This window comes from Amblyomma mixtum, chromosome 2, assembly GCF_055824585.1.
Source record: "Amblyomma mixtum isolate Tamu chromosome 2, ASM5582458v1, whole genome shotgun sequence".
Classification (NCBI taxonomy): domain Eukaryota; kingdom Metazoa; phylum Arthropoda; class Arachnida; order Ixodida; family Ixodidae; genus Amblyomma; species Amblyomma mixtum.
The window spans coordinates 220,857,544-220,871,772 of NC_143013.1; the positions used below are offsets into that span (position 1 = coordinate 220,857,544).

A 14,229-nucleotide genomic window follows, 5' to 3' on the forward strand; every position below is an offset into this window, starting at 1 on the left:
CTCGCCGTCTCAGACGCCTGCGCCGAAGGGGTGTCGTCTCGCCGTAGTCGCAGGCACCGCCGAATTGGCCTTTGCTGCAGTATCTTCTCGCTTGGGTGTTGATCCTCCGCCGAGTCACAGCGGGTTCGACCAAGGATCTGCTCAGCTGCTGTCCTCTCCGCTTTCAACAGCTGCAGAAGCCCCTCGCCAGGATGTCGCTTGCTTCTTCCGCAACGGGCGCCCAGGTGTTGCGATGATCAGTAGCGGGGCCTCTCACCAGGGTGTCGCCCTCCGCTGGTGTCCCATAGTGCCCGTGCCTATGTCTGCTCAGCAGAAAACCGCCGGAATCATCCTGCCGATTGCGCCAATTAATTTTGATGGGTGATCTACATATCGATGCTGTTGATCTCAATGTCTTCTGATGGTTCGGTGATCCGGCGACACGTTGTGGAACAGACTGGACAACTTTTTCGGGACTATGTACTTTACTGTACGGGCGCTCACCAGCGACCGGCCCTCGAGATCGGAGGGCAGGTCATTGGTGAGCGCCCGTGAAAGTACATAGTGTCCCGAAGAAGTTGTCCAGTCTGTTCCGCAACGTGTCACCGGATCACCGAACCATAAGAATACATCAAGATCAACACCATCGATCTGTTGATCAATACTGATCGATCATCAAAATCACCAAAACACCATATTCGAAATTAACTGTGCAGCTTATCAGCTGCTGAAGCGAGGCACATATAATGAATGCATGAAGCCTTTTATGATTTATAGAATATACTGGGAGGCATTAATTTCATAAGTTCTCCTGAACATGACTATGCGTAACGACGGCAGCCATCCAGTTAACCCCAAAAAGGACTGGACTGAACCTGTTTTTTTGGTGGCTGGCCTTGGTGCCACCTGGATTTTTTCTGCGCTATCGGGCTTCGTCGCTATCCGCCCCATCCCTATCTCGTGTCCGAGAAAGGACATAGATTCAAATCCGACCTCGCACTTTGTGGCCTTCACCGTCAGGTTTACCTCATGAAGTCTCTCAAACAGGGTTTCAAGCGCCATCAAATGTTCCTCCCAAGTGTCTGTGGCACCAGAATGTCTATGCAGTGGTGTACGTGTTCAAGACCACCCAGTACATGTCTCATTAGCTTTGTGAACCGCTGCAGTCATCAGATCAAATGGCATGAGTCGAAACTGAAATGGGTCGTTAGCGCATAAGAAGGCTTTTTTCTTTGGAACCTTCCTCCATAGGTATCTGCCAATACCCTTTCGCGAGGTCTAACTTGGAGAAAAATTTCTTTTGTGCAACGCCTGCAAAACATCACATCGATTCTGGGAATGGGCTCGCTATCAGGGATTAAGACGCTGTTGACCTGCCTGAAGTCGACACACCGTCGAAAAATGTTGGTATTGCGAGCCAATCGATCGAGATCTGTGATTTTGTATTTTACGTTTGTCGTCTCAATGCATTTCACGTTTTCACTGTCCCCACAACCCTGGCCACCGTGTTTACTCTTTCTCGTCCGGCTCCCTTTCACTTGAGAAAATGGCATCCAGCTCAGGGGCCCCAGCCACCTCTCCTGTACGCATTTTCTCAAAGGTTCGCACATCCAAGCTGTCAAGGAATGCCAAGTAAGTGATTGCAAATGTGTACTCGTGTACCAGGATCCCTTTTCCGGAGAAGTCTGTTCGGGAATTACTGAGTGCTGTGAGCGAAGAAGTCTGTTCGGGAAGTACTGAGTGCTGTGAGCGAGGACACCGGAGTATCTCCCCGTACCGTTGCCAAAATCAAGGCGGAGCGTCTGTGTGGGCCTTTGGCATCTCCGAAGAAAAGACCTCACGACGAGAAGATTTCAAGCTCGCGAACAATCAAGGACAGCTTCACAGCCCATGCCATCCGTCTGAAAGTGCACAGTATGCACGTGAAGAGGGAAGTCCCAACACTGGACAGTATGCTGAAGGCTGTCAATGAGGACATTTTAAAAACATTTTCAAAACGGTGATGACATACCTTAAGTTTAGGAATGCGTGACGAAAGGCCGCTTTTCCCAAGATCGTTAACCAAGTGCAGGTGCCGAGCGGCGTGGACTACGGCCGACGTTGACGCTAAGGCGAAGCTGGCACGTGCAAGAACCAACGACGAGGCGGAAAAAGAGGAATCCCAAAACGAGCCCAGGCCTGCAACAATGTCGCGGCTTGGAAAGGACGTTTGAGGCGCGATGATTGGCAGCAGCATCGAGCGGTGTTGGTCTTTGATAAAAAACCGTGAGTTTGGCGACCGAGGGGAGAAACGGCGAGGACCAAGGTAGTTCCGTCTGGGTGGCCGAGATTCTCCCCGACCTACAGTGAACGACGGCCTTAGGCCTTCTCTGGACCCTGAGCTGCCGAACCCACCAGGTGATGAAGATGACGCCGTCCCTCCAGCCCACGGCATCCCGACAGCCAAAAGCATGAATGAACTCCTGTCACCTGTGGCCACAAGGAAGCGTCGTCTCCTCACATGGTGAGCAGACCATTGACCCATTCGGCAGCCACAGCTGAGAAATAAATAACCTTATCTTATCAATCAATTGTGGTGTTGACTCGTTCGCTTCCAGCCTCAGCACGAATCCCAGTTCAGCAACTTGCCAGGTTGCGAATTTGTGACCCCTCATTAGGGCCGTCACAAGTGGTGGCAACGGTGGGGATTCTGCTGAGGATTTGGTACGAGCCCGTATACCCTCGTGCCGAGGGACGAACGAGTCAAGATGACATCACAGCAGTTACCTGACTCTCAGAGTGGAGCTCTAGGGGCTAATGCAATGATGCTGGGAGGAATCATTCCGCCATTCACCGGGGACGGTACAGGTCCGAATGTCAAGGACTTCCTCCAAATTTTAGAGCAGGTCGGCGCAATGGGAGGATGGCAGGCTAAACAACTGATCGGTATGGTACGATGTAAAATGGTCGGTGCTGCTCAGGCGTTTGCGTGGAGGGACGAGGGGGTGAGCAACGCCGCCACTTATGAGGCATTCAAAGAACTGGCACTGAAACGCTTCGACACGGAGCCAGCCAGTGTAAAGCTAGAGAGGTTCATGAACGCCAGACAAGAGACAGGCGAGGATGCATGTGCTTTCGCGGCTCGTTTGCGGATGTTGGGCACGAACACACTACGGAATAATGCCACTGAGGACGCCGCAAACAAGGCAGGGAGAAGCGAAATCCTCAAAGAACAGCTCCTTTCGCGCTTTCTAAATGGCCTGCGCTATCCCGTTATGTGTTTCACCCTTTCACGCGATCCCAAGACATTCGAGGAGACCGCAGACGTAGCAGCTAAAGAGGAGGAGATCGAAAAGGTCACGCAGCCTCGGGGCATGGCTGTCAGACAGGTGGAAACAGACGAAGCAAACGAGTTCAGGACGCGACTTGACCGCGAGAGGCTGCTAGAAGAGAATTTAAAGATTGTCGAGCAGCATGCACAAGACCAGCCGTGTGGCAGGCCGCGGCGCTATAACACTGCGCACTGTTATTCGTGCGGGAAGTCGGGTCACTTCGCCCGTGCATGTAGCTTTCGGCAGGAGACCAGCAGAAACCCCCGTGCGGAGAGTAGCCCACGGGACCACACTCCAGCTGAGGACAAGACGTATCCTAAGAGTACGGGAAAGTAGAGGCGGCCTCCGTCGAGAACCACTGCGGTAGGGGGCCTTCAACGGCTATACTAAATCTACGTGGAGAAACAAGCGCCATTGTGGAGGGCGAATTGGCAGGCGTGACAGTGTATAAGTAGATACAGGGTCCAAGGCGAGCCTTTTAGGTTGGCTACAGGGTGGCTAGTTTTTCGAGCACAATCTCTCCTTTAGCCTTCAACAAATCTGCTGTTATCTGATCGTCACCAGCTGCTTTCCCTTCCTCCTTCGTTATTGCCGGGATGTCTCATTGCTGTGCTCTACTGCCTCTCTCAGTAACATTCTGATTGCAATCACTACTGTATAGATTTGTGTAAAACTCTTCAGCTACTTTAACCATCTTATCCATATTGGTAATGACACTGCCCTCTTTGTTTCTTAACGCATACACCTGGTTTCTTTTTACCTATGTGACCCGCCGTGGCGGCTCAGTGATTATGGTGCTCGGCTGCTGGCCCGAAAGACGCAGGTTCGATCACGGCCGCGGCGGCCGAATTTCGATGAAGGCGAAATTCTAGAGGCCCGTGTACTGTGCGATGTCAGTGCACGTTAAAGAACCCCAGGTGGTCGAAATTTCCGGAGCCCTTCACTACGGCGTCCGTCATAGCCTGGGTAGCTTTGGGACGTTAAACCCTAATAAACCAATAATCTTTTTACCTATGCCTAGTTTTCTCTTAACTGCTTTTAGGCTACCTCCACTCTTTAGAGAATGCTTAATTTTCTCCATGTTAAACTTCCTGATGTCGGCTACCTTGCGCTTATTCATTAACTACGACAGCTCTACTAGTTCTATTCTGTCTATGGAGTCTGACGTCCTCATGCTTTGCCATTTCTTAATCATATCTTTAGTCTCCTGAGATAGCTTCCCGGTATCCTGCCGAACCATCCTACTTCTAGGGTGCACTCCGTAATGATATCTGTGAGACGATCGTTAATTGTTTTCAACATTACGGTCGTCATCTTTAGTTAAAGTGGAAACTGTTCTGCAGCAAAATCCTGAATTCCTCTACATTCCCTCTTAATGCTAATTCGTTAATGGACTTCCGCTTCACTCATTTCTTCCGTTCCCTTTTCAACTCTAAGCTAATACGTGACCTTATCATTCTGCGGTCCCTCCAACAGACCTTTCCAAGGACTTCCACATCCTCTACGATGCCACGGTGAGCACACAGTATGAAGTTTTTTTTTTCATATGTCACAAAATTCTTTTCTTATTCTTTTTACCGTGTTCTTGATCCTTAGGGGCCAGAAATAATCGAATCATGGCCTAGACACATGACAGCTGGTCACAATTCTTTGGGTATCACCAGCTGCAGGACATCTCTTCCTGAGCTGAAATTACAATTTCTGTACAACAGGCCGTCTCAAATGAGAAATTGAAATGTCGTTTGGCATTTCTTTCTTTTCAGAACCTCTCCAACTTTCTTGAAACAGTCCACCAAAGACGTGTCGTTTTTTTGCCCCTGCGCTAAACTCTCGGGAGTCACCTTCAGTAGCTCCGACGCAGGGACCTTCAATTTATTTATTTCGTTGCACTGCTTTTCCTGCTCTGGTCTGTACAGCTGAAGAAATCATCAGTGTTTCGTCCATTTTCCTTCTGCAGTCTCTAAACTGCCATTTCCTTCTAGCGAAACTATGTTCGCGAGGGTCTTTTAATGTGTTTCCTCTTCGCTTCTTTCCTCCAGGCCTGGGTCTTGTTCTGCACTGGGGGTCCAATTGGCATCAGGATCCATCAACCTTTCTTATGTCCGTGATGTTCCCCAGCACCAAGTCATACAGCGGTTTATCTAATCATTTTGCTACAACAGGTCCCAATAGTACGGGGTAGAAATGAAAATCATTGCTTCCGGAAGGTAGTGAACCGTGCTGTCAACCAGCAGAACTGACGCCAGCTGACCAGTAAGCTCATTGTGAACCAGGCTCCTTCTCACTAGGAGTGTTTGTGCCACTGTCTCTCAAAACGGTGATGCGCTGTCCATGAATTTCGCCCTCGACTACTGGCACCGACAGCTCTCAGACAACCACGTGCTTAGTGTTTTACTTTCTTGCATCTCACGTTCAGCCTTTGCATCCATCTTTCGGACTTCCTCGGTGCTTGTGTCAGCTTCTCTGGGAATACGATACGCATGGCCTTCTCTTGCGTTCGAAATGTGCATTCTTCTGTTCGGTGGCCTCTTTTGTTGCAGTTTTGGCAGATTAACTGCGTCTGCCCTCTGTTTCCTCCAAACCTACAGGCCGCAGCATGGTGTCCAATACGACTGCACAAGAAACACCTCGGGGGCTGCTTGAATGTGCCACTTTGCACTCCTTGCTCTACCGTGTCTGCATCGGAACTGGGCTTCCATGAACTGATCTGCATACTCTGTGAATTCTTGCACTTTCTGCAACTTTCTCTCTTTTAGAAATATGGCCAACCTTGGATGACAGCAGGACAAAAACTGATCTGCCACCATGAGGTCTTTCACCCCTTTATAAAATTTTTCTACCTCGGCCATTTCCAGCCATCGTTCAAAGTAGTTGACAGTCTCGATGCGAACTGCTTAGCTGTTTCCGCATCATTTGGTTTGCTACCTCTAAACCTTTCACGGAAACCTTCTGCGGTTAAGCGGAATCTCTGCAGAAGTGTTTTCTTCGCCTTATCATAGTCTGTCGACTCTGATGCGGGCATTTTCCTGAAAACTGTTAAGGCCTCGCCCACCAGAGAAAGGCTCCAAATTGTTGCCCACTCGCTTTTATCCTATCCTTGTCCTACTGCTATTACCTCAACGCGATGCAAATAGGCATCCAAATCATCAAGTTTATCATCAAAAGGAACCATCAGCTTCCTTGATCAAACAGCTTTTGGGTGTGGAGCCACAACATCTGACGAAAATCCTGTAGCCTCTGGCACAGCTTCCACGCTAGTGTTAGTGTGTTCCGAAGGGAAGGGAAAACTTTATTTACACTAATGGTTTTTCCTGCGGTTTGGGGGCATCTTCAGTGACGTCTTGGTTCTACCCCCAGGAGCCTTCTCTGTCGAAGTCGTCCGCCTCTAATCAGTGGTCGGTTGCCCTCAGTCCAGGGCTCCGCTGGCCACTGCCGCCCGTTGAGCTCGCTGTACCAGACCTTGTTGGTCTTCGCAGCGGTCGCTGGACAGCAGAGTCTCCCACTGCTCCGCACTGGGGTTTTGTATTTTGGGGACCACGTCTATGTTTTGGCAGGCCCATGTGATGTGGTATAGTGTAGGTTTTTCGTCGCACCAGGGACATTTGTTCGTGTATATCGTAGGGTGCATTTTGTTTAGTATATGTAGGTTTGGGAAAGAGCCTGTTTGTAATTGTCTCCAAGTGACAGCTTCCTCTGCTGAGAGATTTGTGCGGTGGGGGATATCGCATTCTTCTGCCTCTATAGTTTTGTAGTATGGCCGAGTATTCCCTGGGTGCTGGCGCGAGTTCCGCGGTCTCGTCGGAAGCTCGGAAAGTAATGTATCCTCGAGCTATCCTGTCGGCCTCTCGGTTCCCTGCCACCCCCGTGTGCCCCGGTACCCACACAATTTTGTGTCGGATCTTGTCGTTTTGTTCTTCCCGGTTTTTAATTCTGTCACTCGCTGCGAGGAGTATACGGAGCGCGTGACGACCTATCCTGCCATTCATGTAATTTCGGCAGGCTGTTTGAGAGTCCGTAAGTATTGTTAGTGACCGCCCGGTTCTATAGCCCTCCGCCACCGCTAGAGCAACGGCTACTTCCTCGGACTCTGCAGCTGTACAGCCTCGGAGAGACGCGCTGGTCATTTCGCGTAAAGACGAATCGACCACCGCCGCTACAGCGATTTTGGTATCTCCTCCTCTCCAAGACGCGTCTGTATACACGGTCGTGGCTTGAGGAGCGTATGTTTTCTCGATGAATTCGGTCCTCGCTTCTCTTCTGCCTCGATGGAGGTTGGGATCCATGTTTTTTGGTATTGGCGCTACCTTGAGGGTCTTGCGAAGCTCGTCGGGGATCGTTGCCGTCCTCGAAATTTCTCGCATCTGCTCGCGGTATCCGAGCCTCTGCAGGAGCGCTCTTCCTGTCGTTGTTTTGAGTTTCGTGGTGGGGCAGTTGCACGTTACTGCCGCAGTGTGGTGCGAGTGGTGCTCCGAGACTGACAACAATGAGCGGGAGACCTGTGTCACTGTGTGTAACAGCGGCGCTGTGGATTCTAGTGTGTTTTTCACTGTTGCCGCGGCTGGGGCCGGACGAAGTTTTAATAAATGTGGTGATGAAACCGACTTAACACTGGCGACGAGGATGGGATACTCGTTCGACATAATTGCTGCAGCTCCCAAGGGAAACTGACATCGCTGGCGCCCACCTGTGCAGCATGGCCGCCACCGCCAGTGAGGCATACATCGAAGTTTTCGACTTGTTCCACCCCGAGGACTGGGAAGATTATGCACAGCGTTTAGAGTTCTTCCTGGATGCGCTATTACAGACGGTGGCAAGAAGCGGTCCACGTTCCTTAGTAGTTGCGGCGCCGCCACTTTTCAGTTGGCGAAAGCGCTCATTGCGCCGGCCCAGCTCAAGGATAGTCCATTCGAAATAATACTTGCCGTACTCAGGGAGCACCTCGCCCCGAAGCCAAGGGAGCTCGCAAGGCGATACGAGTTCCACCGAGGCGACCAGGCACAGGGAGAGCCGGCAGCCGCCTACCTTGCTGCCCTTCGAACCACGGCGCAGCATTATAATTTCACCACCCTCGACACCGCGCTGCTAGACCGTTTTGTTTTTGGGTTGCGGAACAACAAGGTAACGGGATAACTTTTGGCCAAGAAAGAAGTGACCCTCGATAGTGCTGTGGAGGAGGCAACCACTGAGCGCGCGCCGACGAGAGAAATGCGCTCTCCTCGCGCGATGCGAGGGTCCGGGTGTTGCTGACGGAGGTGGTCGTGGATCACCGCACGCACGTCTTCCAGGGCGAGCGGTTCGTCGCTGGGAGGAAGCTGATGTGCGGCGGTGGCGAGCTCGTCGGCTTGCTCGTTGCCGCGGATGCCGCAGTGACCAGGCACCCACTGCACGCGAATACTGCATCCGAGCTTCTGGGAACAGACCGTGGAGTCGGTCGCGTTCTTTCCGCCGCTGGGAAGATGGCCCCAGAGTCATGTTTCGGCCGTGGCGCGAACAAAATAGAGCAGAGCAGCCGGAATGCACGGTCTAAACAAAGTTCTTGTGCGGCCGTCGCTCACTGCTCAGTCTCTCTTCCCGGTCGGGATCACGCAGAAGCCATTAAGCCACGAAACGTAGGCCCGAGTGGATCCGCTGTGGACGACCTTAATTCCGCATCGTTCTAGGAATGTCGTCGTGGGACAGCTAGTGAACACGCTTCCATTGTCACTGTGCATTTCTCACTGGAATCCGACGCACGAGAATATCGCCAATCAGGCATCAACAACGCAGGTTGAACTTAGCTCTTTCAGGGGGATTGCTTCCGGGAATTTTGTGACGACGCATAGCGCGGTCAAAACGTAGCAGCAACCATGACTCCGATACAGGCAGTGGCCTTACGATATCAATAACGAGCCGACGGAATGGCTCAGTAATTATGGAGACCAATTTCATGGGCGCCTTCCACTTGTCAGTGGGCTTTCCAGTCCTTTGGAACGTGTCGCACGATCGAACGAATTCCTCGATTTCCTTCCAGCAACTGGGACAGTAGTACTCCTGTATCAACCTCGCTTTCGTTTTTCGCATACCAAGTGGCCTGTCCAAGCGTTGCTGTGAGCAATGTCGAGAAGCTGTTAACGATACTTCTGCGGGACCAACAATTGGTCGTACACTCGTCCTTTAGTGTCACAGTATCGGCGGTACATTAGACCCCCTTTTTCATAGAACGAAATGCTCTTTCAGGAGCAGCCTTATTTGACACTCTCTAGCAGAGTGCTCAGTGAAGCGTCACTTTTCTTCTCGGCAACAGGTGTCGCCTTTTCTGGCTTAGAGAGCCGCCTCCAACTGTCGGACGCAGGAGTCAACACTTTCTTCACCTACGGCAGCTTCTTCTGTGCTATCAGTTCTCTCTCTCGCCTGACCCTCGGAATCAAGCGTGAGGCTGAACGCCTGGCGAAATACTCCTTGTTTCCGCATCTGTTGCATCTACTGTTGATGCTACTGGCTTTGCGCAGTCCAGCTTTCCCGAGAGTTCACGTGCCCTTCAACGGGTTAACGCCATGCACGCTATGTTAGTGCAGAACGACTGCCCTCTTTCTTTCAGCATCTGCTCGGATTTGTTAGAAAACAGATAAGGAAAATGGCTAGGTAGGCTAGCGGAAACTGCCACCTCAGTGTACAATTTTCCGAAAGGGCCTTCGATGACTAACTTTAAGTTTAAGCTGGTCCCACCGGCAGTCAGTGACCTCACCCTGATTTCTGGGTGAAGCCAATGTAATGCGTTATTGTTTCCCAGACCCTCAGGTGTGGACACCCGTACGAAAACGGCTAAAGAGGACCGCTGTACCGTCGCAGCGTCTGCCTGTCAGGCCTCATGACCACCAGGATTTGTCCAGAATTCAGGCAGCAGCAGCTCACGTGGCACGGGCGTCTGCACGAACTCAGGGAGGTATGTTTTGGGAAACTTGATACGTTTTTTTTTCTTTAAGGCACAAAGACTTCTATTGAATGCCATATGCTCAGTGTGCACCTATTTTATTCTTCCTCGTAATGTGCAAGTCGGAGTGTGCCAAGACCACTGGGGCTTCATGAACATTTAAAATGAACCAAATAATAAATTTTTTTTTCGATGCAAATGCCCTGGAGCAGTAGATAGCGCCGGTTGTCAAACTGGGTAGAAGTAACATTGATATAAAATTCTAAATGTGACATAAAATTGTCTACACTTAAGCTGGCCATATTTTGGAAGGCGATAGTACCTTTTGTTTCAATGCACTGTCCGACAGCAATAAACAGATCGTTACGTGGCACAGAATGAAATAGATCTCTAACATTTATGAAAAAGGCATATCCAATCTGCTCTCCTTTTAACATGCTGGCTACATCCAATGAATTCTTGATGGTAGAGGGATCAGAAAGAACCAGATTATTCAAGTGCCTAAGCATGAACCTAATAATTTGTTGCTGCCAGGTCCCTTTCTCGCTGACAATCATCCTGAAGGGTGCACCAGGTTTATGAGTTTTCACCGCGAAGAACACAGACAAGGTGTTCACTTTATTTTTTATTTGTACAAAGCTTGTACCATAGCTTTGGCTCGTAAATGAGAACAGCAAATAAAGCAGACCATCAAAATACATGGCAGCAATGCTAGGAGCCATAAAACAAATATCCCAGCTTCTTGACAGGATTATTAGATTCCAGTACATATGATGGAAGGAGGTTTCACTCCGTGACAGTCTCGAAGAAACTACCGGAACCTGTTTGTTAGTGCTAATTGAACGTTCATTTGCATGTCGTCTTCTCCTAGAGTCTACTGGTTCGACACAATGTTTTTTTGCCATGCGTGCACACCATGTCATATGCACAGGTGTGTACATTTTACACCTGCATCACATAAGTGGTTGCTGTGACCTCGGTAGCTCAGCGCTTTAGCTACTACACCACCACACTGAGCCAGGGAAAGCTAAAACGCAACAGCTCTACACAAATGGTAATTTTTAGGCTGTGCTGTCACTTTTTCACGGGTGAGGGTTCTTTTGTTTTGTGCAGAAGCGTCCTTACCAAGGGATTCAGACACAGAGTCAGTGCCACTCGCCTTGCCCACTGAGGCGGAACTGGCTACCAGTAACGTTACCAAGGTAAGCGTTGCGAATGACGTAGCCGCACTATGTGTTGTCATCATTCTATTGCTAATGCTTTAGGATCTTCTCATCATGCCTTGGGCACATTTGGTTTTGTGATGCAGATGGCTGACTCAGAAGCAGTGCCAGGTGATTCCTGCCTCAACAAGGCTTCAGTCGGGCAAGATGGCCACTTGGATTGTGCTGCTGCACAGGATGTGGAGGTGGCCGACACACTTCTGCAGCTCCAGGGGTGCAGCCATGTCGAAGATGTGCTTAAAAAGAATGTTCTGGACAAAGGTGTACAAGTTAACACTGATGCCCTTGTGCCGAATAAGATGAAGTTGGTAGATTTGCTATCAACCAATGCTGCTGTCGTGGCCTTTACAGGAGTGAATTCGATGAATGCACTGATGGCAATATCAGATGAAGTGGCTCGAATAGACCATTTGAACAGAGCCATTCCTGTATTTGACCGCGTAGTGCTTGTGCTCACTAGGCTGAAAACATGCCTTTCTTTCGAATGTTTGGCCACGTTGATCGGCGTAAGCAGAAGGACAGTGGCAAGGCATTGCTACGACACACTGCGAAACCTTGCTGCCATTTTGGAAGCTGCTATTCCATGGCCTGAAAAGGATGAAGAAAGAAAGAACATGCCACAGTGCTTTAATGACTACCGAGAAGTTCGCATTGTGCTTGACTGCACGGAAATTGCATTAGAAAAATCTCACTGTGCATCATGTAGGATATTGACGTACTCCTACTACAAAGGCATGCACACTGCCAAGGTACTCATTGGAGTGTCGCCTGCAGGACTCATCACATTTCTTAGTTATGGGTTTGGCGGCAGAGCTTCCGATAAAGCTTGTGTGGAGAAAGCAGCAGTTCTCAACAAGCTAGATAGCTTTAGGGACGATGTAATGATCGACAAAGGGTTTAGCATAGATAGTCTATGTGCGGAACACGGACTCGGAATTGTGCAGCCCCCTTTCCTGCGGAACCAGGCGCAGTTCACAGCTGCCGAATCTGAAAAGACACTTAAAATTTCCAGGGCGAGGGTGCACATGGAACGAGCAATCCAACGCATGAAAGTGTTCAAGATTCTGAAGGGGCCCGTTCCTTGGGAAATGGTGGGAGCGCTTGATCAGGTATTGATCACAATCGCAGGCATTGTCAACCTTTCAACGCCTATTCTTTCTGAGAAGAGATTTGGACTGCATGTTAACTAGATCAGGCATGTCAACTGCAGACAGAATCCATTTTTTCTTTAATTGTATCAGAACTTTTTTATCACATTTGTGTCATTTTTATTTGGTTGGTTTATGGGGTTTAACGTCCCAAAGCGACTAAGGCTATGACAGACGCCGTAGTAGAGGGCTCCGGAAATTTCGACCACCTGGGGTTAACGTGCACTGACATTGCACAGTACACGGGCCTCGAATTTCTCCTCCAAAGAAATTGTAAGAGAACGTCTGGGCAGGAGGAGCATACATAAATGTACATACGAGGTCTGTTAGAAAAGTATCCGACCTTTGGCCGAAGAAAAAAAAATGGCATAACTGGAGCGTTGGAAACCTAATTACCTTCAAAGCAGTCTCCTTGGGACTCAACACACTTCTCCCAGATGTGCTGCCACTGTTGGAAGTATTCCGAAAAGGCCTTTTTCGGAATGGAGTTTAGCTCAGCTGTCGTTGCAGCCATAATGTCCTCTCTTGTCTAAAATCGCGCTCCTTTCAATGACCTCTTGATTTTGGGAAACAACCAGAAGTCGCAGGGGGCCATATCAATAGAGTAAGAAGCGTGTTGAACTACAGGGGTCTGGTTTTTCGCCAAAAAAGTCTTAATCAAGTGCGAAGAATGTTCAGGAGCATTGTCGTGATGGATGCGCCAATTTCCTGTTGACCACAACTCCGGTCTCTTGCGCCGCACAGCATCACGTAGGCGATGGAGGACATCCCTGTTGTACTCTTTTGTCATTTTGACCCTGGGGTGTGTGTACTCGTGGTGTGCCACACAGTGAGAGTCCAAGAAAGTAGTCAGCATCAATTTGACGTTGCTGAGCATTTGGCAGGCCTTCTTTGGTCTTGGCGACGTGGAATGCTTCTACTATGACGACTGGGATTTGGTTTCCGGGTCGTACCCATACACCCAAGACTCGTCACCAGTGATTATGGTGTTGATGAAGTCGGGGTCACTGTTTGTGGAATCCATGTGTCCTGTGAGACTTCAACACGAAGCTGCTTTTGCTCCACCGTGAGCAGCTTTGGCGCAAATTTCGCCGCAACTCTCTTCATGGCCAAACCTTCGGTGATAATGGAATGTGCAGAAAAACTACTGATGTCCACCTCTTCCGCAATTTCTCGGATAGTCACACGACGGTCCCGCATCACCAGAGCGTTCACTTCGGCATATTGATGGTTGACCGGAGCGTGGCTCGCTCTCCACCGATGTGTGGCCATCTTTAAACCAGTTGTACTATTGCTTAACTTGTGTGCTGCTCTAAGCATCATCACAGAAAACCGTCTAAATATTCCAAATGGTTTCCACTTGGCTGTTGCCCCGTTTCTGGCAAAATTTGATGCATTAGCGCTGCTCCTGTCGCATTGCCATTTTGCTTGCACTAAAAAACCGACGAGAGCACTGCGCACTACCTCACTCAAACGCTGCCTCCCAGCAACTGACGCTATCAGCAGGCGGGAAAAAATTTGTGCGTGCGCACGACAGTTCAAGGTCTGCTGGTGCAAGCGCGCTTGTTTCATATCCATCAGGTGTTCTAAAAAAAAATAAGGTCGGATACTTTTCTAACAGACCTCGTATGAACACCATCCTACACTATATTTTCTTT

The 14,229-nt window shown here is 49.7% G+C and overlaps 1 protein-coding gene across 1 annotated transcript; it reads left to right on the forward strand.

Moving 5' to 3' along the window:
* Positions 1–3,233: 3,233 nt before the first annotated feature.
* Positions 3,234–14,208, forward strand: LOC149362650 (uncharacterized). Its single transcript, XM_089568352.1, has 4 exons — positions 3,234–3,453; positions 10,060–10,212; positions 11,314–11,402; positions 11,510–14,208. The coding sequence occupies exons 1-4, from the start codon at positions 3,234–3,236 to the stop codon at positions 12,611–12,613; spliced, it is 1,566 nt and encodes a 521-aa protein (XP_089424478.1). The 3' UTR covers positions 12,614–14,208.
* The last annotated feature ends 21 nt before the right edge of the window (positions 14,209–14,229 follow it).